The sequence below is a fragment of the Miniopterus natalensis genome, chromosome 10 (assembly GCF_054644295.1).
Source record: "Miniopterus natalensis isolate mMinNat1 chromosome 10, mMinNat1.hap1, whole genome shotgun sequence".
Lineage (NCBI taxonomy): Eukaryota > Metazoa > Chordata > Mammalia > Chiroptera > Miniopteridae > Miniopterus > Miniopterus natalensis.
This window is the reverse complement of record NC_142090.1, coordinates 15,111,485-15,138,606: the sequence shown is the minus strand read 5'-3', so window position 1 is coordinate 15,138,606 and position 27,122 is coordinate 15,111,485. Positions and strand designations below refer to the sequence as shown.

Sequence of the window (27,122 nt, the reverse complement as noted above, 5' to 3'; positions counted from 1 at the left end):
CCCCCACTGGGGATCAAGCCCACAACCAGGGCATGAGCCCTGACTGGAAATCAAACTGGTGACCTCCTGGTTTAGGCATCGATGCTCAACCACCAAGGCACACCAGATAGGCCTGAATTTTTTATTTTAGCCCATTTAATATGTGACTACTTGATTGTGAGCTCCTTAATAGCTAGGTGTATTCCTAGCACCTGGCACACAGTAGGTGCTCAGTAAGTGATTACGGAATGAATGGATAAAAGTTTAAGCAGTCCAATGATGGTGACAGCAACCAAGATGAAGTGGGGTGAGGGGGAATGAGAGGAGCTAGTTCTGTCTTCTCCTTCACAAAAGACCAGGTGATGGGACGAAAGCACTGACAGATCCTGACTTAAGAATCCCCTTAACTTCAAACATTTTTCTACCCAGAGGGCTGGAGTAATTTTTTCTGAGCCAATTTCACTTTTCCCAAAAGACCTTTTAGTTCCAAATACATTAGGAATCAGTGTTAATTGCTTTTTGGAATATTATTTTGTCAGCTTCATTTAGATGTGGTAATTTGCAAAGCAACTCCCAGCAGTTGACAGTTCATCCACAGCTGTGTGGTGTTCAGACATTTCCTGGGATTCCTGCCCACCTCCTAGGCAGCTGGCAGTGTTCACCAAACCAGGATATGTGCTCACCTGGGATTAACTTGGAACCAGTAGTACTTTGTTATGTCTGGGATTTTTTTTTTTTAAATTCTGAAAGGCGAAGGCCCAACCTTACTTAATCCAGAAAATAAAAGTGCAATAACTCATAATTTAAGAATTAGCAGATACTTAAAGATCACCTAGTCTACACTAGGTGGTTGAGGAAATTGCAGGTCTGACAGAGTTAATGACAAGGTCAACTGGCTGGTAGCGGGGAGGCTGGGTCTAGAATATACATTCTTGGTGTGAGCTGGGGTCCTCTGGATTTATGCCTGTGTGGATGTGTTCAAGTTACTGTTTCTTTCTGAAGCTCTTTTCCCTGGCCAAAGACATCCTGGTCCTCCTTCACACATGCTTCAAGGTCACAGCTTAGACTGAAGTGTTTATAAAAAACTAGGCACTTAGGAGAGGAATCATTGCCAGTTCCTGTGCCCCAGCTCCAATCAAGCTCAGCAAACCAAAGGAGGGATACAGTGGTCGCTGGAACCAGAAATTTCTAGGTTTGGGTGCCAACAGGCAAGAGGAATTGTCTGATTTCTCCAGCAGGCTGAGGTTGCTGCTGCTGCCACCTCCTGGGAGAAGACAGACCCAAGCTTCATACTTGAACCTAGTCTCAATGTTCACCTATAACCTGGGCAAAGGCCCCCAGTGGGCTGAAGTTCCTTTGTACTAGAAAATAAAGGAGCTATCTCTTTACTTAGCAAACAAAACATTGGTATTTGCTTTTCACCTGCTCCTTTGGGCAGTGTTGTGCTCAAAGAAAGGATTTCAAACAGTAATGACAGAGTTGAAATGGGTTAATATAGAAACCATGAATAGAAGATTGAGGTAGAACAGTTATCTTGAGGAATACAACAGATGCTTTCGCTTGGCCTTCTAAATCCTGAATGCTGGGGTGAGGTTAGGCATGCATACAGTTGAGAATTGTATAATGAAGAGGGCACATATGAGTTTGGTGAATCTTAGCCTCCAAGAATCTGAGTTCACTTGCAAGCTGTTGTGAGGATTAGCTGAGATAATGCATGTAAATTCCTAGCATGCAAAAAATGTCCAATGTAAACTATACTGGGGCAAAGTTACTCTTCTAATCCCCATGGTGATGTTCTTCATTTACTGACCAAAAAATAGATTGACAGCCCCATGCCTTTAATTCTTTTTAGTCTTCTGATCTATAAATGATCCCTAGGCAAATTCCTTTTATTTTTAAAAAATATAATCATAAATTAGTGCTTATAGACTGAATGTTTGTGTTTGCCAAAATTTTATATGTTGAAGCCCTAATCCCAATGTGATGTTATTTGGAAATGGGGCCTTTGGGAAGTAATTAGGTTTAGATCAGGTCATGAGAGTAGAGCCTAATGATGGCATTAGTGACCTTATACTGGGTGCATGCTAGAAGTAGTCAATATAGCTGTGAAGGAACCCCTAAAGGTGATTCTGGTGAAAGCTCAGAAAGAGGAGAGCTGGAGAGAAAGCTTCTATCTTCTCAAAGAATACATAAATAATCATGTACAGAATGTTGGTAGACATATGGACTGTAAAGATCATTCTTATCTCACAGAGAAATGAGGAACATGGTATTGGAAACTGGAGGAAAGGTGATTCTTGTTATAAAGTGGCAAAGAGCTTGGATGAACTGTATTTATGTTCTACTGTTTTGAGGAAGGTAGAACTTACAAGTGATGAAACTGAACATCCAGCTGAGGCGATTTCTAAACAAAGTGTTGAAGTAGCAGCTTGGTTCTATCTGACTGCTTATAGCAAAATGCAAAATGAGAGAAATGAATTAAGGATGGAACTGTTAAGAAAAAGGAACCAGAACTTAAAGAAATGGAAATTTCTCAGGCTATCCATATTACAAAAAAATGAGAAAGCAGTGTTTGGAAAAGAACACCAAGGGTATGGCTAACTGACCATTTGATAAGGAAATCAGTGTGGATATGAACCACAGACCTAATCATCTACCCCAGCAGGAACTCCTAGATTTGAACTGAAGGGGATGGAATGAAGAAAGACTGTTGGACTTCTTGAATTTTACAGGACTCGGTTGGAGCAAAGCTATTCTTCAAGACAAGGGAAATATGACCCTGAAGGCAATTCAGAGATCATCAGGGCTACCTCCATGGTTTCAAAAGGTGGGGGGCATTGCAACAAGCCAGAAAGCCCCCAACCAGAGCCTTGGCTGCCAGGAGCTGTAGGGGTGTGACCACCACCAGGTAGAGTCCTGGGGATGTGTCTCTCCTGGCAGAGTTGAGGGCAGGGGTGGGGTAAGTTTTCAGGAAGTGGACGAGGGATGGGGGAAAGAAGGGGTCCAGAGGGCAGAGCATCAAGAGAAAGAGTATTATTCTCGAGTCTTGAGATCTCACAGAGTTTGCCTTGCTAGGTTTTGGACATTCTTGGGACTAATCACCCCTTCTGTCCTTCCTAGTTCTACCTGTTGGAATGGGAATGTCTATTCTATGCAGGTTTGGATTCGCAGGCTCATAGCTGGAAGAGAATTTTGCCTCGGTGAGTCTCCCCCGTATCTGATTTAGATGATAGATAGGTAAGACTTTGGACTTTATAGACTTGAGAGTTGATGCTGGAATGAGTTCATACTTTTGTTGGGACGGAATGCATGTATTTTGCTTGCAAGAACACTCATTTTGGGGGGGTCAGGCGCAGAAACAAGAAGGTGGCTGTCTGCAAACAAGGAAGAAGGCTCTCACCAGATACTGAATATACTGGCACCTTGATCTTGGACTTCCCAGCCTCCAGAACTGTGAGAAATGTTTGTTGTTTAAGCCACCCATATTTTTGTTGTAACAGCCTCAATTGACTAACAAAATTAGTGAGAAGGAATTCAGGAGGGACTAAGAGATATTCAATTCAGGAAGTATTTCTTGAGAAACTATTATGTGCCAATTATAGAGGATTTAAGAAGAAAAATGTAGGTGCAGATCTAAAAATTTCCCATTAATTACATTAGGAAAAACATGACTGAGAATTAGGCACTTGGGTTCTAGATTCAGATCCCAGTTGTATAAGTGAACTCAGGCATAACGTCTAACATATTTGGGTATTAGTCTCTTCATTTTTTCCCATAATAATATTGTAAAGGAAAATTCTTCCATTTACAGCACAGCTTGCCTAGGAGATAAGACTGACTACTGTGCTGTGCTTCAACTCTCCAAACCAGTTAAAGCTGTTAATGAAACCATGAACTTTGAACAACTCCAGTAAGCTAAAGTAAGACCCTTACAGGACCTATGTGAAGATTTTTTTCCTCCTGACCTATGAAATATGGGGCTTGTTTTAACTAGTCATGCACAAAGCTGTGGATTTATTCCAGCCTATTTAGAGTATTTGTTTTAATCTTTAACTTATGTAACAACCATGAAACCCATTACCTAACAATTAAAAACACCTTCTTTCCCCCTTCAGTCAATTAGTGTGTTCCTTTGCCTGGAAACAAATAAAATCAGCTGTATTTGTTTTGCTTTTAAGCTTTGGTGGTCTTCATTATTTGACAATATCTTGTATTTGAATAGTACTTTACAGTTTACTAAGTCTCTTTCCACTTGAGAAGAATGGAATGCAATAAAATAGGGTGGGCTTTTGAACCAGAGATTCTGGCTCTGTCACTGACTATATTTCTTTGGATAAGTTATTGTATCAATTAGGGTCCTAGCTGTAAACAGATGGCATTCTGCAATTGGGCAATTTGAGAAGTTTTATAAAGGGACTATTTATAAAGATGTGAGTACATACAGGGAAACCACAGAGAGCAAAAAGTGGGTGGTTACTGGAACTCAAAACCAGAGAGATCTGTGGAGAGGCTGCTCAGGAGGAGGACTTGTTACCACCTCTGGTTATAAGGGCCAGTCAGCCCAGAGTAACCTTGCAGGCAGGGAGTCAGGGGAACAAATACCCTATCTCACTCTCTTCCCTCCTGCACAGCCAGAGGGGTGGTAAACAGAAGACAACAAACAATTATTTCACCTTTCTGAGTCTTTTCTCATTTGTGAAAGGGGGAATAATAATACTTATCTCTCAGAGTTCTGTGAGAATTAAATGAGAACTTATATCATAGCAGACAAGCACTTTTCCTTCATTTGATCTTCAAACCCCCTTGTGAAATAGAAAACATAGATTGTATTAAATTTACTTTTTATGGTAGAAAATGAGACTCAGAGAAATTAAGTGACTTCCATGGTCTCATAGCTAGAAAAGTAGAACTGGGACTGAAACTGAGATTTTCAACATATACTCTAGGTTTCTTTCCTTAGATTACTCTTGTATTGTCACTGCCTTCTGTAGAAGGCTGCCACAGATGGTTTCTTCTATCTAGAGCTGCTATACCTGGGGCTATGGTGACTCTGCTACTCATAGAAAAGTTCATTGACCCAGGAATCAGTGCCACAGCCTAAAGAAAAAAGCAATCACTGATTGATTAGATATGAAGAAGGCCAAATGCCTATGAGGTGGTTTCATGTAAGACTCTGACCGATATGGGTCTCCCACATTGGATCCTTGGCAATTCCACTTGGGTATCTATTGGGCATGCCCTATATAGTACATTGAAGTCAGAATTCTTGATTCCTTCTGCCTCAAAACTTTTTCATCCCCCAATTTTCCCCCCTCAATAAAAGTATCACTATCTACATAGTGATGCAAACCCAAAGCCCAGGCGTTATCCTGGATTCTTTCCTTTTACTCCTTCCTTCCCTCCTTCATTAGCAAGTGTAATGGGCTTTACTTCCAAAATATGCCAACCACTTCTGTCTCCTCTGCTAGTCCAAGCCACCATCATTTCTTGCCTGGTTACTCTAATAACCTGCTGTCGATTCTTCTTTACTTCAAACCATCTGGCCTCTCCAACTTACTTATTTTTTTGCAGAGTTATCGTTACAAAATATAAAGTGAATTTTGCTACTCCTTGGCTTGAATCCCTGCGCAGGTCTCCCCTTCACATTTCCATGTCATGACTTCTTACCACGACTATTAGGGCCTTATTTGTCCTGACTACACTCTCCCCCTCCATCACTATGCTCCAGCCACACTTTCTTTTCTTTGAACACACCAACCCCTTTGCTGCTGTAGGCCCATCACACTTCTGCCTAGAATGTTTATCCAGCGTTTGCATGGATGGTACTTTCTCATTGTACAGGTATTAGCTTAAATACTACCTTCTTAGAGAAGCTTTCCTTTACCATCCATTCGAAGTATTACTCCAGTGTGGTCTCTTCTTAGCACCTAAATACACAAACTACAATTATCTAGTGGACTTGTTTATTATTGTTATTATACGTTGCCCTACCAGAATGTAAGCTCCACGAAAGCAGTTTCCTTGTCTGGCTTGTCTGTTCATCCCTGTCTCCTTAGCTTCTAGGACAGGGCCTGGCACATCACAGCCTCTCAATAAATCTTTTTTTTTTTTTGCAGGAAAAGATAGCGAATGGTGACAAACCAAACACAATCAGTTACTCTCTCCCGGAAGTATTTATTATGTGAACCATACTGAGATGAAAAGATGAGTAAATATGATTGCTTTTAGGGGATGACAAGATGACTGGGTCACTAGAGCTGCAGATCCCTGAAAAATGATCTATTACCCAGTTCTCCATGAGGCCACCAATATGTTCCAATCTTTGAAGTGTGGGGAAACTAGAGGGACTAAATGGCTGCTGGCAGTTTCCAGGACTTCCCCATGTATCCTTACAATAAACCCTATCACCTAAGGTAATACCCTAAAGGCAGAGGAGGCAAAGGTGTATACCCTAGGAGATGTGAGCTACTAGCAGGCTCTTGCAAAATTTGAAATTTCTTTAGTTTTCTATTTTATCTTAACATTTACACAAATGTTGGGTTCAGTAGCACATCCCTCTGTATTTATTTTAACATACAAGTGCTTTAAATCATTTTACATTTGTAATATCAGTGCTATAGGAAAGCCATGCTATCCCGAGTCTTCACATTCTCCATGGCAATCATACCTCAGGGGCACGTTTGCAATGTGAGGAGCTCTGGCATTCTTATGCCTTTGTAACCAAGTTTTCTTTTAGCACAATCCACTCATTCCTCAAGAGATATTTATTGAATATCTACTACGTGCGAGACACTAACAGGACTGAAGATACAACTGTGAATGAGATATGCATGGGTCCTACCTTTATGAGAGTTATAGTTTAGGGAGAGAGGATGAGATAATAAAGAGGAAATTAAGTATATTGCAGTGTTTGCTAATATAAGGAGGGAAACTCGGGGTGCCATGGGAAATGTAGAAAATGGCACCTAGTCCCAAAATAAGGGGTGAGGAATGATTTTCCAGAATGAAATAATCTGAAAAGGGAGCAGGAGTTAGGCAGCTGAGGAATGGGGGAGACTAAGCCCTGGAGGGAGGCCAGAGAGAACACAAGTTATAGGAGCCAATTCGGTGTGTTAGTTTAGTGTGGCTGGAGTAAAGAGTGCAAAGGAGAAAGGAGAGAGAGAGGCTGGAGAGGTAACCAAGGCAGGATGTGAAAGGTCTCTGCTAAGGCCTTCTGATGTTACCCAAAGGGAACAGAAAGTCACTGAAAGTCATAGAAAGTGACCTAGAAAGAACTAGCTTATATGTGTGTTGGTTTTTTTTTTTAAAGATTACTTATAGCCCTGGCCCGTGTGGCTCAGTTGGTTAGAGCATCCTCCCGTACACCACAAGGCTTGCCGGTTCGATTCCGAGTCAGGGCACATACCTAGGCTGCGGGTTGGATTCCGGGTGGGGCCCGTAAGGGAGGCAACCGATAAGATGTTTTTCTCTCACATTAATGTTTCTCTCTCTCTCTCAAATCCATAAAACATATCCTTGGGTGAGGAATTAAAAAATAAAAACAAATAAACAGATCACTCATAAACCATAACTCTGTCTGGAAAAGAACAAGGACTCCACTGACATTAAGGGAAGAGGTGTAATTAGCAAAGGAGGAGCCCCAAACGAATTGAACTGAGTCACCATCTTAATCGTCTCCCCTTATAAGTATCCTGCTCCCCCCCACTCCCCCAAGATGACCACTAATCATCTTTGGGACTAACCTCCTCTGGCCTCTCCTGCTGTCTCTGGACCCCCAACTGGAGTCACTGGGGTTACAGCATCCCCTCAAGGAACACCTGCTTTTCCAACATGCTGCCACACTCAAAGCACACGCGGTTCTGAAAGGGTGACATACTGTGTGCGGCCTTTCTATTTGGCATCCTTGACCTGATATGCTAGTGGAGGCCACTGAGACGTTTCCCCCTATGGGAATAAAAAGCCAGGAAAAGGTGTGAGGACGTTTGGGCAGGTGAATGATTCTAACAGTGGGAGGAGAGTACAATTATTGAGGTGTTTTGACAGTTGCGTGAGTCAGTTTTTTCACGTGGGGTGGAGATGAAGATCCTGCCCAGGCTTTTCAGGGGTAGAACCTCTTGGCCAATGAGTGACATCAGTCCTTGGGTGGCTGCAAGGCCTAAAGAGCGTCACCCCGACAAACAGGTCCCTGTGGGAGCATTCCCCAAAGCCGCCAGGTATCTAGAGCACGAGTAACTTTTTTTGATAAGCTGCTGGTATGACGCCCGTGGGGCATCCAGAGCACAAGGGGTGTTGGTCCCTCCGTGGTGGTCTTTTCCTTGAAACTCTCTCTGTGTCTCGCTCTTTCTGAACTTCTGGGCTAAATGTCGGTCAAAGTTAAAAGTGGGCAGGTTTACCAACTAGAGCATGGATGTCGCACAGCTCCCCCAACTCCTCAAGGGCTTTCTCCGGGGGCCGGCGGGCGGGGTGGAGGCCACGACGCGTGGAGCCCGTCGCCCGGGTTCGTGCGAAAGGGCGCGCGGCCGGCGTCCGCGAGGCGGGGCGGCGGGGCGGCGGGGCGGCGGGGCGGCGGGGCGGCGGGGCGGCGGGGCGGCGGGGCGGCGGGGCGGCGGGGCGGCGGGGCGGCGGGGCGGCGGGGCGGCGGGGCGGCGGGGCGGCGAGCGCGCGCACTTCCTTTTCCGGCCTCGGCGCGACTCTGGAACCCGGGGGCAGGACATTTAAAACCACAACTCCAGAGGGAAAAGAAATTAGCCGTTCCGCTCCGATCCCCTTCCATGCCGCGTCCTTAGAGGATTCATAAACTGGGAGAGGGCAGTGGTTTCCGAAGTCGCACAGGCGTCCCTTCTCCAAGTTCGTCTTCTCACGTTCCCTTCCTGGCCCACAGCCACCATCTAGTTCATTATATTCTTGGTTTTTTTTCTTACCTCGGCTTGCAAGACAAGTCTTTTGCGCCACTCCCTCCAAGCCCCACAAGGACAGCCCCTCAGGGGCTCACACTCCCGTCCCAGTTTCGGTAAGTCATTAAGGAGGGTTCCGCGCCGGGAACTCGGAGAGAATCGCGGACTGGCGCGCGCCTCAGCTCCGCACGCTGTGGCAACTGGGACGGGAGACCCCGGTTTGCTGAAGGCTGAGGCGGGCCGCGGCCCCTTTAAGATCAGGCCACGCCCCTCCCCTCCTTCTGGCGTGGCTGGCGGTCGGCGGCGGCCGCTACGGTGCTGACAAGATGGCGGCTGGCGGGGCTGTTGCTGCGGCGCCCGAGTGCCGGCTTCTGCCCTACGCGCTACACAAGTGGAGCTCCTTCTCCTCCACCTACCTTCCTGAGTAAGTGCCGGGTCTTGGGCTGGTGCTGTCCTACTGTTCGGCGTAAGCTCGGCTGGGCCAGGCGGGCAGTGGAGGGCGCCGAGCCGAGAGGCCCAGGCGGGGCCTGGTGAGGGGACCCGCGGCCTCCGGAGTCAGTCCAGCCGCCCAGAGCGGTGGCCGTCCCGGACTCGGGGAGGGGTAATAGTGGGGAGAGCGAGGTCGCGGGGAAGGGGCGCTTCCATCGGGGGCCGGTGATGCTGCGCCCGGATTTGGGAGTTGAGGAGGGCTTGGGGACCGGGCAGCTCAGAGAGGTGGGACAGGACTCGGAGTTTTTGGGGTCCGGGCGGCGGGCAAATTGGTGGAGATGTTTGTGAGGTCGTCCGAGCTGGCCGGAGTGGGGGGACAGATAGTGCAGTCGATTGCCGTCGGGACAAAGTGTAAGGCTGAGACGAGGAGTTTCTGAGGGGGCGGGGGCGTCATTAAAAGTGATGAGCACCGGGAGAGTGGTAAAAGTCGCGGAGGCTGAGAAGTTGTGCGATCCATTCGAATCTTTCCAAGTGGGGAGACTTTGTAGGATTTGCAGGGCGCATTTTTTTTTCTTCTTCTTCCCGGCTGGTAGTTCAGAAAAAGATTAGGAGTGGGCAGGAGGGACATTACAGAAGAGTTCTATTATATTATGGCTCAGAACGTGGATTTATGTAAACACAGACAGATTTCCCAACCTAGAAACTCAAATAGGGACAGAAAAGTCAGACTTTAATGAACTCAGCTTCCAACACTGGCTTGGTCTGGATCTCCGATTTAGGTGTTAAAAAGAGTTCCATTACTACCATTGCCCATGGGATGCATATTACATATGTTTTTTTCTGTAGCAAATTCCTTCTGAAATGCCGAAAGTACTTTAATACAGTTAATTACTTACCTTTAACGCATTTTTGAGAGGAGCAGATCTAATTCCAGTTGTAAATAAAGATAGAGAAACTGATTTAGTCAAGTTTTAAGACCCATGAAGACCCTGAAGAAAAGGGACAGTTATTTCCCTGGATGGTCATCTCACTAGCCCAGAATGATTTTTTTGTTTCGTTTTGTTAATCCTCACCTGAGGATATTTTTTTCCATTGATTTTTTTTTTTTTGGTTTTGTTAGTGATTGTGGAAGGGGGCCAGGAGGAGAGAGAAGAGAGAGAGAAACATCAATGTGAGAGAGAGAGACATCAATTGGTTGCCTCCCCCAGGCTCCCCAACTGGGGTCGGGGATTGAACCTGCAGCCCAGGGACGTGCCCTTGACTGGAAATCGAACCCATGACCCTTTGGTGCAGGCCGAGGCTCTAACCACTGGGCCACACAAGCCAGGGCCAGAATGATTTTTATAAGCATAAGTTACAAATAATACATGAACAAATGAAGTGACAAGATCTGTGAAGCATGTTCAGAGAAGTTTGCCACCTACATTTCAGAAATTCTTCCCTTTTATCATGTTTGATTTCTCTAGTCATATCCATCAAGAATTTCAAAATGGAGCTGTCGCTAGAAGAATCTAGCTCTTGATTGCCAGGCCATTGTCCTATTTGCCAGGTCAAGGGTTGGCAGTCAAGCCTTCGGTAGGATCTGGTTCAGTGAAGGGAGCCAAGTGACCTGTGGTCTGATGTAGCCTGTGTGTCCTATTGATGACGGCTGCTGTATGGCTGTGACCTGATTGATGCTGATTGAAACTTTCAATTTGAGAGTGAGCTAGATAAGCATTCTAGCCCTCAGCTGGAGTTGAATTGTGGCCCTAGGTACTCCTGATTTTTCAGGGCTAACAAATTCTTGAACCTGAAGATAATCATTTTTCTATATCCAGGTTAGGATCACAGACAGTTGGGAATTGGGTGGCATTGTTTGATCTAGTAACTGTGGAGCCATTTTCTTGTTCTTGAGTTAGGCTACTTCCAGGATTTCACTCCTTAAATTTCTAGTGTTGGAGTGAAACAGATATGACAAGTCCCATCTGTAATAAGGAAAGAGTACATTTCAAGCAGGAAATGATTTAGTGGGATGGCAACTTTACTCTGACTTACGTCTCTTTATCCTGGCCTCAGAGCACTAGTTTGGGGGTTAGAAGGCAGCTGTTTGAAATTGTTGACATCTGTTGTAATTTTCTCAAATATATTCATAAACTAGTATTTAATGTATAGCTTTCAAAAACTTTCATTTACAGTGTCTTATTTAATGCATATGATAGTCTGTTGACTTACGCAGTATAGTTTTTATTTTAAAGCACTAAACTATTATAATAGAAGAGTGATCTGAACTTTTTCTTCGAAGGAATGTAGTTGAGTATTCTGGAGCTTGAGTTTAAGTTTTGTGTCTGTTGGGTTGGTGTGTGCCATACGTAAATTGTAAAACTGTTTTGGTACTGAACTTCTATTAGTAGGTAAGGATGTTACAGCTTTGTATAGCAGGAAGTGTAAGAAGGGGTCAACTTTCCTTACCTTTGCCCTAAAATCCTAACAGCAACTGCTATATCTTTGCTGGCGGTGACAGTCATGTTAAGGTACTTCCTAAGCAGTTCTAATATTAAGTAAAACAATTTGTTGAAATTGTCTACAGAGTAGCAAATAATTATTGATTACAAGTCACAGATCTAGGCATTTTGAGGGTTAAATAATGCAGTAATAACAAAGGGAAACTTAACGTGCCTTCCATATGCTAGCCTCTCTTATAAAAGCTTTTAACACATTTAACCCTTAAAACAATTGTATGAGCCCGGCTGGGTGTGGCTCAGCGGTTAAGCATCAACCTAGGATCCAGGCGATCAGGGTTTGATTCCCGGTCAGCGCACATGCCTGGGTTGCGGGCTGCAGCCGATCAATGACTCTCTCATCATTGATGTTTCTAGCTCTCTCCCTCTCCTTTCCTCTCTCTGAAATCAGTAAAGATATATTTAAAAAAAAAACAAAAAACAATTGTATGAGGAATCTCCATTTTTCAGCTTAGGAAACAGGCATGGGGAGGTTAAAACATGCCTAAAACTAAGGTCACACTGCTAGATGGAGGCAGGATTTGAACCCAGGCAGTCTGGCTCCACAGTCCATGGTCTTAACTATAGTGCTGTTCTGCTTCTGCACAAAGGTGGAGACAGGAATTCAGAGATTTGAGAGAGTTGTATTAAAGGCACTTACGTTTTAGTTGTATAAAGACGTGAAGTCATGAAAAAAAATAGAGAAGTTCAGATGTCTATTTTCTTCCTAAGGACTTAGAATTCCCCCCACCCCGCCCCTTCTCTCAAAAGCAGAAAGAAACAAACATTTCCCCTTCTAACCCTTTTAAGTTTATTTGGACTTCAAAATTTTTAAAGCAGATCTAGTTATAGATAACATATTTTTACTTTGAAACCAATGAAGTGGCTCTTTATTTTTTAAGAAAACTTGCCTGTGTTTTACTTTATTTCTGAAATTTACACCCAACTTGGGAATTAAGAGAAATATACTTATTTAAATGATGAGTAATTCATAGAATTATATGCACTCTAATATGTAAGAATATTTTAAAAACTGCTAATCCCTATACTCAAATGTTTATTGCTGTAGCTAATAATGATACTATAATTTATTGAGTACCTACTATATGCAAGGTGATTTTTATATGTAGTTTTACTTAATCCTTAGCACAAACCTGCAAGATAGGTATTATATCTGTTTTGCAGATGAGGAAACTGAGGTCCATACAGGTTAAGTAACTTGTCCAAGGTCATATAGGTTTCAAGAGGCTTGGCAAGTTCTCTGACTTGAAAACGATTGCGTGTGCCTCTAGCCACAACCACTTACTGGGTATCTTCCAGTCTTCAGGCACTATGCTTAGCACTTGTAGTTTTTGATTTAGTCTTTTACAAAAACTCTATAATAAATATTATCATTCTCATTTACAGCTAGGGAAACTGAGATCCAGAGAGGAAAGTTAACTCCCCCAGGTCTAAGAGTTGAAAGGGTAGGAGATAGGATTCTGATCTTGGGCCTTCTGACTTCTGTTACCAAAGCTCTTTCATTATTTTACATGACTGTAATATGTGCCTAATTAGGAATACAGAAGAGAAGTGCTATAACATTACAACAGAGAGGGTACAATATGTAGATATATTTTATCTTTACATTTTAATGTGTTAATATGAAAGTTGGAAGGACCATTGAAAGTGTTTTTTATACATTAGGTAATTACACTGATTTGGAATGATTCTTATCTTGTTTACATATTATTTAAAGACTTAACATAGTTTAGGTAGTAAAATTTGATGCATCCTTAGCTGTTAACTTTTTTATGTTAGTCTCTATTTCTTAAAGTCAAACATTAATTAAAATTGTTCCTTGTGTTAACATGTGCTTCATGGTTCAGAGTAAAAGTGACGTATATGTATATGATTTGACTACTGGGATCAGAGGTGAACATATTTCAACTATTTTTAAATTTCACATTTGAAAATGAATTTGTATTTTTTTTCTAATTGCAAAACATCCCAAGAAGTCTATTGTGGAATATTTCAAAATATTGACCCACAGAAACAACATAAATTACCGTTAGTACCACCACTCATCACCTTTTGATATATATCATTCCAGATATTTTGTTGTATCTGTGTATTTTTCAATTTGGTTTTGTCTTTTGTGTGCTGTTCTGTATTCTTTTTCCTCTTTAATGTATAATAAATATATCCTCATGTTATTCAATAGCCCTTTGTATTATCATTTGTTATGAATACATTATAATGATAATAATTTGGCTTTTATTTAATTGGTACTCAATTGGGTATATAGGCTTTGGGCTTCTTGTTTTTATTTGTTTGTTGTTGTTCTTTGACCATTATGAGTAACGAGACAGCTTGCTTTACAGAAACAAATCTTGAAATCATTTATGTTGAGTTCCTAGGTACTGAATTGTTGGGTTAAAGCTATCAGTTTATTTTCTTACTGTCTGTGTAGGAATCTTTCTGTTTCTGTATACCCTGGGTTTAGTTTGACATTATCCTTAGTAATTTGGGATTTCAAATGTGGTTTTGCTCAGACATGTCCGTAGAGATGTCTAGAGAATGCTTATATAATTGAAAATGACATTGCTCCTAATAATTTATTTTTCTCCTTTGTTTTGGCTTTTAAATGAATTTTTATTTTATTAATCACATTTGGAGATTACATTAGAATACATTACAATAGAACGCATTGTGAGATTTATTGTTTACTTGGTCTATAGACAATGGTTGTTACGCATATGAATTTGAGGAGCCCTTACAATCCCATAGGGTCCTGCAACCCTCTGAGTTGGGGACTGTCATACTTTTTCCTTCCCTTCCTTTTCCTTTCCCTTTCCCTAAACTGAGATTAGGCACTGGCCTTGTTTGGGAACCTCACTGGCCACTGAAAGTGCTGATATTCTCAGTCTGGTAATCTTAGAACTTTAGAAAAATAAAGATTCCCACGATAGAGGAAAAAGTATCATGAGGTGGACAGAGGTCTAGAGATTGAATATGCAGAGCTGGCTCCCTAGAATTAGATCTTTGTGACTTTTAGCAAGTTATGATTCTTTTGAGCATCTTTAGTTTCCTTTTAGGCAGTACTTTTTATCTTGACCAAATGCTTAGAGATTTTATATTATGGTAAAAGAATTTTTTTGCTGATAGGCAGGCAAATGGTTCTATTATTTGCATTAACTTTTAGGTAAATGTAGTGGATTTTAAAGAAATTATTTTTGGACCTGATACAGGGACTTTGTGATGTAGAATAGGATACATTTCAGTTCTTTGTGGTGGTGTGAATTTGCTGTATTTCAGTCATTCAAAAGTCATTTTAATTTTAGAGATGTAGTTATTAGCACCTAAGAATACAATGATTTTCTTTGTATTTACCCTGTGGTTTCTGGTACCTCTTGGATCTGTAGCATGACTCCATCAATTCTGAAAAAAAATTGAGATTCTTCAGATATTGTTTCCCCCCACTATTTTTCTCCTTCCCTCTGTGACACCAATAAAATTTATATTATACATTTTTTCACATCCCATTTGTCCCTTACACTTTTCTCCTATCATTTTTTTTCTCTCTCCTTATTCCATTCTGGATGGGTTTTATTTGCCTGTGTTTCAGCTCACTGATTCTTGGTTCAGCTATGCCCCGTCTGATTTTAATCTCATATATTTTTTTCTTGATTTCAGGTATAGTGTTTTTTAGGACTAGAATTTTCAGTTAGTATTCCCTTCCCTACCCCCTCTCTCTTTAACAATAGATTCTAATTCTCTGGTGGAAATCTCCATATTGTCATATATTTTCTTGAACATATCAATCAAATTACTTTAAAGTCTGTGTCTGAAAACTCCATTATCTAGATCACCTATAGGTCTTTTTCTCTCGTCTTTTTCCTTTTGGTTAAGTATCTTGGTTGGTCTAGTAATTATTATTTTTATTAGTAGTAGTAGTAACTTTTAAAAAAAATATATGATTTTATTGATTTCAGAGAAAAGGGAGAGGGAAAGAGAGAGAGAAACATCAATGATGAGAGCATCATTATTGGCTGCCTCCTGCAGGCTTCCCACCGGGAATTGAGCCTAAAACCAGGGCATGGGCCCTGACTGGGAATCAACCGTGATCTCCTGGTTCATGGATTGATGCTCAATCACTGAGCCACGCTGGCTGGACAGTAACTTTTGACTGAATGCCAGACATTATATCCGGAATTTAAACACAATTACAATTACAGTTGCATACCTAATAAATATATTTATCTAGAGAGGTTTCACTCTTCTGGTAGGCAGATAGAATAGAGGCAGATGGCCTCAACAATCAAGAACTAAGCTGACTTGAGGTTGGGTTTTAGGTTTTGTTAACCTCTAGTTTGCCCAAGTTGGGTAACCCTGTAGGGAACCTAGCCGAGAGACTGGATTTTTATTGGGCCTCTGCTCTTTTTGTCTCTCCAGCAGCATGCGAGTCCTAAAAGCTTCTCCTTGCTTTTCAGCTGCTTTCTGCTTGCTTTTTTAGCCTCTTGATCTGTACAGTTTAAGAACTGACAAATGCCTCAAGAGGAAAATCAGTACACAGTGTTGTTGGCTTTGTTCTCTCTGCTTCCCTTCATTATGGAATCTTTGCTTCTTAAGTACTGGGTGTTATGGTAAGATCCAACTACCAAGTTTTGTTCTTTGGCCCCATGAAAGCACTAAAAGCTCCGCTGACTTTTCTGCCCTTTTGTGGCTGTCCTTTCCTGGTTTCTTAGTCCCTTTCCCTGTGCCATTAAATAAATAGGTGGAATGAACTGAAAGAGGGACAGCTGCCCAGAATATGGGGCTCCCTTCAATGAGTTTTTTGGCATTACAGTGTTAGTGTCTCAGAAAGTCTCTGATACCTTAAGAACTTTTTTCTTCCTATGTGTTATACAGCCTTTCTAGTTCTAAGAGGGAATGTTTTTCTGCTACAAGTTATTCTGTTATATCCAGAAACAGAAAACTGTGTTTATTTCTTATGGAATAAACTTACATCTTGTAGGTTATAAATTCCTCATAATAATATTAATGTAATAACATAACACTTGAGCCCCACATTTTTTTGCTCAGTGTTTTTCTTCATTTTGCCTTTGACACTTTAAATGCTTATACCTAATATCTGATGGGGGAAAATTATGGAATAAACATCACATTATTTGTTAAAAATTGTTTTAAGGAGCTTATCGCCTAGGAGTTAAAATGAGATTTTTATTTTTGGTTTTGTTGATTTGTAAGTCTCTTGAGACTTACTTGTTTATGAGGTCCATAAATTGAGAGCTTAATCTTTGCCAGAAGTATATAGTTACTTTCCTTTTCTATTAATGTGATTTTTATATTGTCTGCCTTTTTACTGGAATTTTCACGGGAATATTATGTTTATGTGGAGACAATGTTCAGAAGGAATGTACTTGGGAAAGTTGTTGGTTTGTAATTATTGTTAACATTTAATACTACTTAAATTTCCTTACATTCCTCTAGTATGACTGATATTTATTATAGTCATCACCTGTGTATTTGTTGTTAAGGCATGTTGTTTTGTATTAATAGCAATAGTAAATTATTTTAAGCATCCTTTGATATTCCCTTTTCCCTTCTTCCTTTCCCTTTTGATTTTAAGTAGTTTGATCAGAAGAGCCATAAAACCTGATTCCTACTTGTTCTTCAGCTGTCACCTAAAATGTTAATCCTGTTAATTTTACCTCAGGAAACCCTGTCTTACCTGGTCCCCCCAATTTGCCTGGCATCCCTTCCTCTGCTCCAACAGTTAAATGCTTTCATACAAATGTGTACCTTTCTCACATATCTCTTTATACAATTTTAATTATGCATTTACTTGTATGATTACATGATTAATAGCTATACCCCCAACTAGACCACAGGCTCCATAGGAACTATGGAATTTCCCCCCTGTATCTTTGTAGTCCAGTGTAATGTTTATTAAATTAATAAATGAATGAATTAACCAGGCATTTTGACTACTTTTCTCTTTTTTTTCTTTGTGTTTTTTTAATCACCATTTATACCCCATATACCCTTTTCCACCTCCCCCCGCTCCCCCAGTCACCACATTGTTGTCTATGTCTGTGTTGTCTTTCTCTTTTCTCCTTATTCCACCCCCCAGCTCTCTGCCTACTTTTCTCTTGTTAATGCAAGTGTGGGCTGGGGCTAGAGGGAGTCATATACTGGTTATGTTCAAAATATCAAATAATTAGTAAGTTTTAAATCCATGCTGTAAATTTTTGTGGTTTTCATAGTTTTCAGCAGTTTCTGAGAATATTTTAAGTAGAATTGATTATCTTGGGGGCAGAGGGGAATGTTCTATTTGGAAGGACTTGGAAACAGTAGAAAACTTCTTGTCTAGCTTGACGTTTTAAAAAGTTTTTATTATAAAGTTATTTATAATTCTTATAGGCAGTATTTCTAGTGAGACCTTGAAAATTGTAAAACTCAGTTTATTACAGAATCAGATTTGCCTAATAGCTTTTAATTGTTTTAGAGCATATTACCAATACTTTGATTAATTTTAGGATAGGAATCATTTCTTCCAGTCCTTTGAACGTAAGTATTTGTGAATTGACTTTTTTACATAACAATATTTTGGGTTTGGTATTTCACATATCATACAATTTGAGTATTTAAAGTGTACAATTCAGTGGTTTTTAGTGTATTCGTAGAATATTGTGACCATCACTGTAGTCAATTTTAGAACATTTTTATAATCTCAAAAACAAAAACTGTATCCTTTAGCTGTTATCTGCTTACTTTCTCATCCCTAAGCAACCACTAACCTACTTTCTATCTCTATAGATTTGCCTATTCCAGGCATTTAATATAAATGAAATCATATAACGTGTAGTCTTTTGTAATTGGTTTCTTTCACTTAGTATATATACTATTTTCAAGGCTCATACATGTTGTAGCATGTATTAGCACTACATTCTTTTTATAGCTGATAATACTCTATTGTATATTTCTGATAATACTCTATTGTATATTTATACCATGTTTTGTTTATTCATTCATTAGTAGACAGGCATTTGGGTTGTATTCACTTTGGGGCTATTATGAATAATGCTACTATAAGCATTTGTGTATAAGTTTTTATGTGGTTATATGTTTTCATTTCTCTTGGGTAAATGCCTGGGAGAATTTCTGGATCATATGGTAACTCTATGTCTAACTGTTTGAGGAACTGCCAGGCTGTTGCTAGTTAATTTTTTTCATTGAAGTAGTATCAAGAAATTGATGCACATGAATTGAAGCCATAAAAGGTCAGGGGATCTAAACTCTGTGGCCAGCAATAGGCTTGGGGAGGAAAGGTTACCCTGGGGGTGAGGTCTTAGCCCAGATTTGCCTGTTGCTACGTACTCAGAGTTTTCTGCCCTGGTGACATTCCATACCTGCCTATCTTCCCTTGCTCTGCTCACGTCTTTCTGACTGCCTACCACAGTTCCATGTCTTTACCTTTTACGATATCAGTGTATGTATTTACATGCAGACATACATACATATGTTCACACATACTTTGCTAAGCAGTTCATGTTGGGGATGTTAGTTGAAAGTTGGTATGTTTTTTCCTAAAATTTATGTAGTTTGTTTACATATGAAATACTGAATGGGAGATATTTATGAAACTTAAGTTGTTTATGATTTTTTTTCCTTAAACTGAGGCATAGGGTTTAAAAGACCTGAAAATAATTTCTAGTTTTACAAAATAAGAATGGTTTCTTCTGGAACTTAGAAAATTTCAGCTGTTTGGAAAACTCATACATCTCTGTCTGAAAATTTAAGTCTTTGACATCTATCATTATCTTCATTTTTTACAACCCCAAATGCTAGTATGGGTAACAGGTTAGAGAATAACTTTGGTTTTGGTCTATATTTTTACTTACATTGTGGTATTCAAGTTGCCTTTATGGCTTTTCACATTTTGGCTATTTTTACCATAAACAGATTATTGGGTGCCTACTAACTCCTGGATAATAGGAAAGCCTATTTGAATATATAAGAGAGAATCTCTGGTGATGAATTGTTGATACATATAATAATTCAATAAAAGATAGCAAAAACTAAATTCAGGTGAATATTAAAAGCAGTAAAATGCTACAGAAATTAGAAGTGAGATTTAGAGGATGGACCTTTAACTGTTGGTTAGGGCTTGAGTAGAGACTTCATGGAGGAGTTAAGTGAGCTATATGCCTTCCTTTGTATTCAAGATCTAATTTATTTTACCATGCTTCAATTTTTTTAAATGCAGAAATTTATCCATACCCTTGTGCATATTCAACAACTCCTATTTAGAAAATTAGGTTAACATTTGGAACCGTTTGGTTAGTGTAGCATATCAGAACCAGAATGATATTTGGAGGTAGACTTTTCCGACAGTTATACAGAGCACTTGATACAGCTTGTACCATTGGTCAGGTAAACTTTACACATATAAACTGTTGTTCCTGCCTATATGTCTCCAAATTCACCACTTAATGCTTTGAGTAAGTCTTTTTGTTCAGATTTATTTTATAGTTAAGTATTAGAAAAGGTACATATTCCAGAGTCACTTGCCATCTTCACCTCTGCACAATTAATATTAAGTCTGCCCATATTTGTCAGTGAACTCTTGTATTTCTTTATACTTCCTTTATGATTCTGCATATTAGGAGAAATAAGCATTCACTTATCACAGATGCAATTAGGAGATTTGCCACTCTATGCAAAATATTTAAGTATAATGAAAACAAAATTCTGAGTTAAGGAAATTTTTACGGTACTCTAATCTGTTTTTTTCAGGGCAGTTAGGTTAGTGCTTGTTTTTATATTATCTAAAATGCAGTGCATGGATTGCAAATTAATTACAGATGTGTTGCCATGAGATTTACAGGATATAATGGAACAGTTTTTTGAGATATCGTTGAATTATGATGGGCTATTAGGCTGCCATTAAAATGTAAGTTTTAGAATATTTTTAAGTGCTGTAGAGAAAATGCTTCAGATATAATAGAATATAAAAAAATCACAGTACAAAAGGAAACCCTGATTAAATGATTTAATCCAATTTATCTTTAAAAATTTGAGTGCATGCATGCTCTGTCTCTCTCATTTACTCTCACTCATTTGTATGCTTGTGCATATCAAGGAAATTTACCAAAGTCTTAAGAGTGATTATCTCTGCGTTGTGCTAATTGCGTTGATTTTCATTTTTTTAATGCCTTTTCCTTTGGTATTGCCCAAGGTTTTAAATTTTATTTCATTTTAACAAATAAATATTACTTTTTAAAAAAATTATTTTTATTGTTGAAAGTATTACAGATGTCCCCCTTTTTTACCCCATTAATCCCCTCCACCCCACATCTTTAAACCTCCCCAGGCCTTCTCCACACTATTGTCTGTGTCCATGGCTATGCATATATGCATATAAGTTCTTAGGTTATTCTCTCCGCCCACCCCATCTTCCCTCTGAGATTCGTCAGTCTGTTCCATACTTCTGTGTCACTGGATCTATTTTGTTCATTGGTGTGTTTTTTTTTCATTAGATTCCACATATGAGTAAGATCATGTGATACTCTCTCTTTCTGACTGCTTTATTTCATTTAGCATAGTACTCTCCAGGTCTATCCATACTGTCCCAAAGGGTACGAGATCCTTCTTTTTTACAGCTGCATAGTATACCACGGTGTAAATGTGCCACAGCTTTTTTATCCACTCATCTACTGATGGGCACTTGAACTGTTTCCAGATCTTAGCTCTTGTAAGTTGCACTGCTATGAACATAGGGGTACATAAATTCTTTCTAATTGGTGTTTTGCGTTTCTTAGAATATATTCCTAGAAGTGGGATCACTGGGTCCAATGGCAATCCCATATTTAAGTTTTTGAGGAACCTCCATACTGTTTTCCATAGTGGCTGCACCAGTCTGCATTCCCACCAGCAGTGTACTAGGTTTCCCTTTACTCCACATCCTTGCCAGCAATTCTCATTTGTTGATTTGTTGATGGTAGCCATTCTGACCCGTTTGAGGTGGTACCTCATTGTCGTTTTAATTTGCATCTCTCTGATGATTAGTGACTTCGAGCATTTACCATTGCAACAAAAAAATTAAGATACTTAGGAATAAACATAACCAAGGTGGTAAAAGACCTGTACTCAGAAAACTACAGGACTTTGCAAAAAGAGATAGAGGAAGAGTATACTGTATTCATGGATTGGTAGAATTAACATCATTAAAATGTCCATACTACCCAAAGCAATTTATAAATTCTATGCGGTCCCTATTAAAATATCATCAGCATATTTCACAGATCTAGAACAAACACTTCGAAAATTTATATGGAACCAAAAAAGACCCTGAATAGCCACTACAATCTTGAAAAAAAAGAAAAAAGTTGGAGGGATCACAATACCAGATATAAAGTTATACTACAAAGCCACTGTAATCAAAACAGCCTGGTACTGGCATAAGAACAGGCATTATAGATCAGTGGAACAGAACAGAGAATCCAGAAATTGACCCAAGCCATTAACACTCAATTACTATTTGACAAAGGAGGCAAGAGCATACAATGGAGTAAAGACAGTCTCTTCAATAAATGGTGTTGGGAATATTGGACAGGTACATGCAAAAAAATGAAACTTAGACCACTAACTTATACCATACACAAAACTAAGCTCAAAATAGATAAAAGACTTAAATGTAAGTCGTGAAACCATAAAAGTCCTAGAAGAAAATGTAGGCAGCAAAATCTGAGATATTTCTCATAGCAATATGCTGATACATCTCCTAGGGCAAGGGAAACAAAGGAGAAAATAAACAAATGGGACTACATCAAAATAAAAAGCTTCTGCACAGCAAAAGAAACCATCAACAAAATGAAAAAGGAGCCCACTGTATGGGAAAACATATTTGCCAATAATACATCTGATAAGAGATTAATATCCAAAATATATAAGGAACTCATACAACTTAAAAGGAAGACAAACAATCCAATTTAAAAATGGGCAAAGGACCTAAATGAACACTTCTCCAAAGTGGACATACAGATGACCAAGAGACGTGAAAAAATGCTCAAAGTCAGTAAATATTACTTTTAAACAAGAAAAAAAGGTGCGCACATGGTAAGTGTGATTTGCTTGATTATAGACACAAATTAGAAAGGATCTTAAATCCCACGTTAGTGATTTTGAATTTTATTTTTTTGGAATGAGAGGTGCTGTCAAAGGATTTTAAGTAGAAAAGGTATGTGAATAAAGTCTGTGGTTTAGAATTTAAAAACTTAAACACTCTTAAGACCCAATAATTACAATTTTTTGTGCCTAATTTTTTTAAATTGATTTTAGAGAGAGAGGAAGGGAGAGGGGAGGAGATTTAAGGAAAAACAAGAATAATATAAATTTTTGAGCCCTGGCCAGATGGCTCAGTTAGTTCGAGCATCATCCCGTGCACCAGAGGGTTGTGGGTTTGATTCTGGGTCAGGGCACATACCTAGGTTGCAGTTTTGATCCCCATTCAGGGTGGGTATGGGAGGCAACCCTCCCTCCCTCCCCCCCTCCCTTACCCCCTCCCTTACCCCCCTCCCCCCTCCCTTACCCCCTCCCTTACCCCCCTCCCCCCTCCCTTACCCCCCTCCCCTCCCCTCCCCTCCTTCCCTCCCCTTCTTCCCCTCTCTCAGGTGAGGGTTAAAAAAAAAGATGTTTTTATTCTGTTGATAATTTTGAAAGAACATATGTAACAGCTTTATTAAAAATGACTATCTAGAATACACAGGAAATTACAACTTTCACAGTCATAATCTATGAAAATTTTTGCTTGCCAATTTAAAAATGGGGAGAATATGCATAGAATTTCAAAATTATTTTAGGGAGTATTTGAGCAAAAAAGCTTGAGTACCATTAAGTGACAGCAGTAGATCTCAGTCTTGTTTGCACATTCAGAATTATTTGGGGAGCTTTTAAAAATCCTGATGCCCCCAGGTCATAAAATAGTCTATTCTTTTGGGCCCAGGCCCCAAATACTAGAATTTAATGAAGCTGTCACACAAAATGATAATTGTTTTATAGTTATGGACATATACATCTATTTTTCCTATAGTTACATACATACACATAGAAAAAGGTCTGAAATCTACAATAAAAAGAAAAAGATAAGGAAAATGTTAGTGAAAAGTTTAGACGTGGTAGCTGGCCTTGATCCAGAAGGTCCACTTTCGCATTTTCATGACACATGGCTTAATGAACAGATGATGCTTTTTTTTAAAAAATATATCTTTATTGATTTCAGAGAGAGGAAAGGAGAGGGAGAGAAGGAGATAGAAACACCAATGATGAGAGAGTCATTGATTGGCTGCAGCCCACAACCCGGGCATGTGCCCTGACCGGGAATCGAATCCCGATCTCCTGGATCCTAGGTCGATGCTCAACCGCTGAGCCATGCCCAGCTGGGCCAGATGATGCTTTTTGACTAGGGTGTAGGTCTTGGTTAAATGAGGCACAGACTGGATTTCAGCTTTTACTCCTCAGTGGGTTCTTCTTGGGCAAAGTGCAACTTGTGCAACAATATATGGCAGCCCTGCACTTTATACTGAATAGTAGGCCTAGAAAGATACCAGAAAAAATAGAGAAGGTAGAAATAAAATAAAATAAAAATAGAGGAAAATTTCTCTGAGCTGAAGAAAGATTGAAGTCACTGGTTTGAAAAGGCCTGCTAAATGTCAAGAAACTGAAAAAATACCCACAAGAAGTATACATTCTAGTGTAGGAGCCTGATGCTAGAAAAGCTGCTCACATGAACACTTTTCTGCAGGAGCAGGATGCTGGAAAAACATTGTGTAGTGTAGCAGTCCTCTGGGTAAGCGTACCTGAACAAGGAAGCAAAACCACCCCTTATTTCCTGCCCCCTCTTCTGACAAAGCTTAACTTGTGCCACCTGGCAAAGGAAAAAATACTTAAAGGGCCCGAATTCATTTTCAAAGAGTAGGCAAAAAGGGTGAATTTAGAGGTGAGAGTGAATAAATCCATAATTGGAACAGCTGTACTTTAGCTTTTGATGTGATCTTTTAACCATTTTCTTAGCGTTTCATTTATATTTAACCTGGTTAAGTCTACTTAGTGTCTGAAGTTTTCTTTCTGATGATCCCCAGTATTGTTGTAGTTGAGTTAATACTACCAGTAGGCTTTTGAATTTTCATTTTCCATTCGTTCTTGTAAATAATAGAACTGCAATGAAATATTTTAAAAATTATAAAAATGGACACTGGCAGTGCTTTGTAAACAATTGTTGGCTGGCATGTGGGGCATGTTGGCATGTAGGATCTTGGCTGGCACAATAGCTTAAACTATTGGTTTTATCAACTGATGAACATTATGATAAAGGAAAGGCTGAGAGCTATAAGTGTATAAGATGCATGTAAGTTGTCTGAAAGTTGAATAAGGAGAATTGATTATCATCTGTAATAAACTTATTTTCAAAGCTATATTGTCACACTGCCTATATTCCATATAATAATTTAAAAAGTCAGAAAAGCATTTCAAATTTATATTCTGTGCTACAGTGATTTATAATGTGACTTGCCATGTGACATGTCTTATTAATTTTTGTGGGGAACATTAAAACCAAACAGTCCTGAGCCTTGTCCAGCTATTAATTATGTTATAGTTGTGAATTGTGAATTTTACATGAACAGACAAGACATATATAGAACTGAATTTTTAAAAGACCAACTTACACTTAAAGCTGTATAAATCAGTGACACTTTGAAAAGTTCATGTTGATACAGAGATGTCAGGAGAAATTTTACTCCAAAGCTAGCACAAACACAAGGTAAACAAGTGTTTGCTGTTGTTGTTTTGTGGAAGGTGAAATCCATTGTGGTAATAATTGGTGTAAAGTACTTTTGAATTTTTTTTCTTGGTTTATCACAGCATTTATAAAACCAGATCTAGGGAAAAATCTAGGTCTGGGGACACGTGTGTGGACTTTTAAATAGCAAATGCTTAGCCTATTATTACAAAATCAGAACAGTGAGAATATTTGCAGTGAATTTTTAAAATAGTTTTAAGAATAGTTAAATATATTTTTTAAATGCTTGTAGATACTTTGTAGTATCTCTGAGGAACAGAGTTTGAAAATTCCTATACCATAGGACTTAAGGCCTTGGTCAAAGATATCTGTTAAGATGATAAGGGGGAGAATTCTCACAGAATGAACAGATTTGGCTTAATTAATATTGGTTTGATCTTTCGCCATTAAATTATTGCATTAAACTGGGGTGAAAAGTTAGGTCTGCTACAATGGAAAACATGAAAAAATCAAAACAGTGTAGCATAGGAAAAGCACTGACCAAGGGTAGGAGACTTGGGCTCTAATCCCAGTTCTGCCACCAATTAATTGGTAATTTTGGATCAATCATTTCGTTTATCTAGCCTTTTATTTATTTTCATAAAAATTGAGAGGATTATTATTTCCAAAACAATGAAAGGCTTAAGGCCTTTTTGGCACAGGATAATAGCAATATGTTGATATTACAGAACAGTTTTCTAAATAAACGTACCCCCCCCACCTCCCATTGCGCACATAGTAACTCAAATTAAGCTTAATTATTTGCCCAACAAAGATATTTTGAGAACTTGATTTAGTAAGATGATCATGATTTTCATACAATTAGTTACATGTAAATGCAGCCTTTGAGGGTGCTTGGAAAGAGTTTGATATCTTAAATCTCCCTAATTTCTCTGTAGATATATTGTTATTTTGTCTGAGGTTTGGAGAATATACATATTAAACAGCAGTAAACCTTTTCCAGATCATGTCTGACTTTAATGGTCTTTGTTTCAGGCAGAAAGGGCACTTTTTACTTTTGAAATATATTTTGAAGGGCCAGTTGTTTAATTTCAGAAGATTATGATTCAGGCCATCTGAGATATTCAGCAAATGAGGAGTATTTTTATATGACTGTCTTAACAGATTTTTTTCTGTTTTTTTGGAGACCCCCAAACCATATTAGCTAGTTTTCTGATTTTGGGTAGTGTGCTTCCTATTTTACCATTCTATATGGGAATGTTTTTTTATTTTGTTGCGATTCTCTTTTCCCCAGTGGTTGCTGCATTTTATTTGTGTGGAGCATGTACACATAAGTATGTGATCCCAAAGTGCTTTGAATTCTTAGAGATAATTGCTACAGGCTCCAACATTTTCAAGTGCTTGGTAGTAATAAGGTGAGTTGAGTTTTGCTCTGGGTGATGATTTGCTAGGCCATTGACATCCTGTGATTTTCAACAATGACTCTTTAGAGTGTAGTGTAGGTATTAATTTTGAAGTGCAGAAACTTAGGCCAGTAAGTATAATAGCTTAATCAAGGTC

At 39.3% G+C, this 27,122-nt stretch overlaps 1 protein-coding gene and 1 non-coding gene across 3 annotated transcripts in view; one reads left to right on the top strand and one right to left on the bottom strand.

The window, feature by feature from the left end:
• Positions 1 to 9,184: 9,184 nt before the first annotated feature.
• The window catches only part of MKLN1 (muskelin 1), a 152,211-nt gene continuing 134,273 nt past the window's right edge, over positions 9,185 to 27,122 (top strand). For both annotated transcript variants that reach the window (XM_087821013.1, XM_016217680.2), the window contains exon 1: positions 9,185 to 9,297. In XM_087821013.1, coding sequence (XP_087677139.1) covers positions 9,200 to 9,297 — 98 coding nt within the window. In that variant the 5' untranslated portion in view covers positions 9,185 to 9,199. The remainder of the gene's footprint in view (positions 9,298 to 27,122) is intronic.
• On the bottom strand, positions 25,674 to 25,799 carry LOC148092192 (small nucleolar RNA SNORA72). Its single transcript, XR_015715238.1, has one exon. It is a non-coding gene; the product is annotated as a small nucleolar RNA SNORA72 (small nucleolar RNA).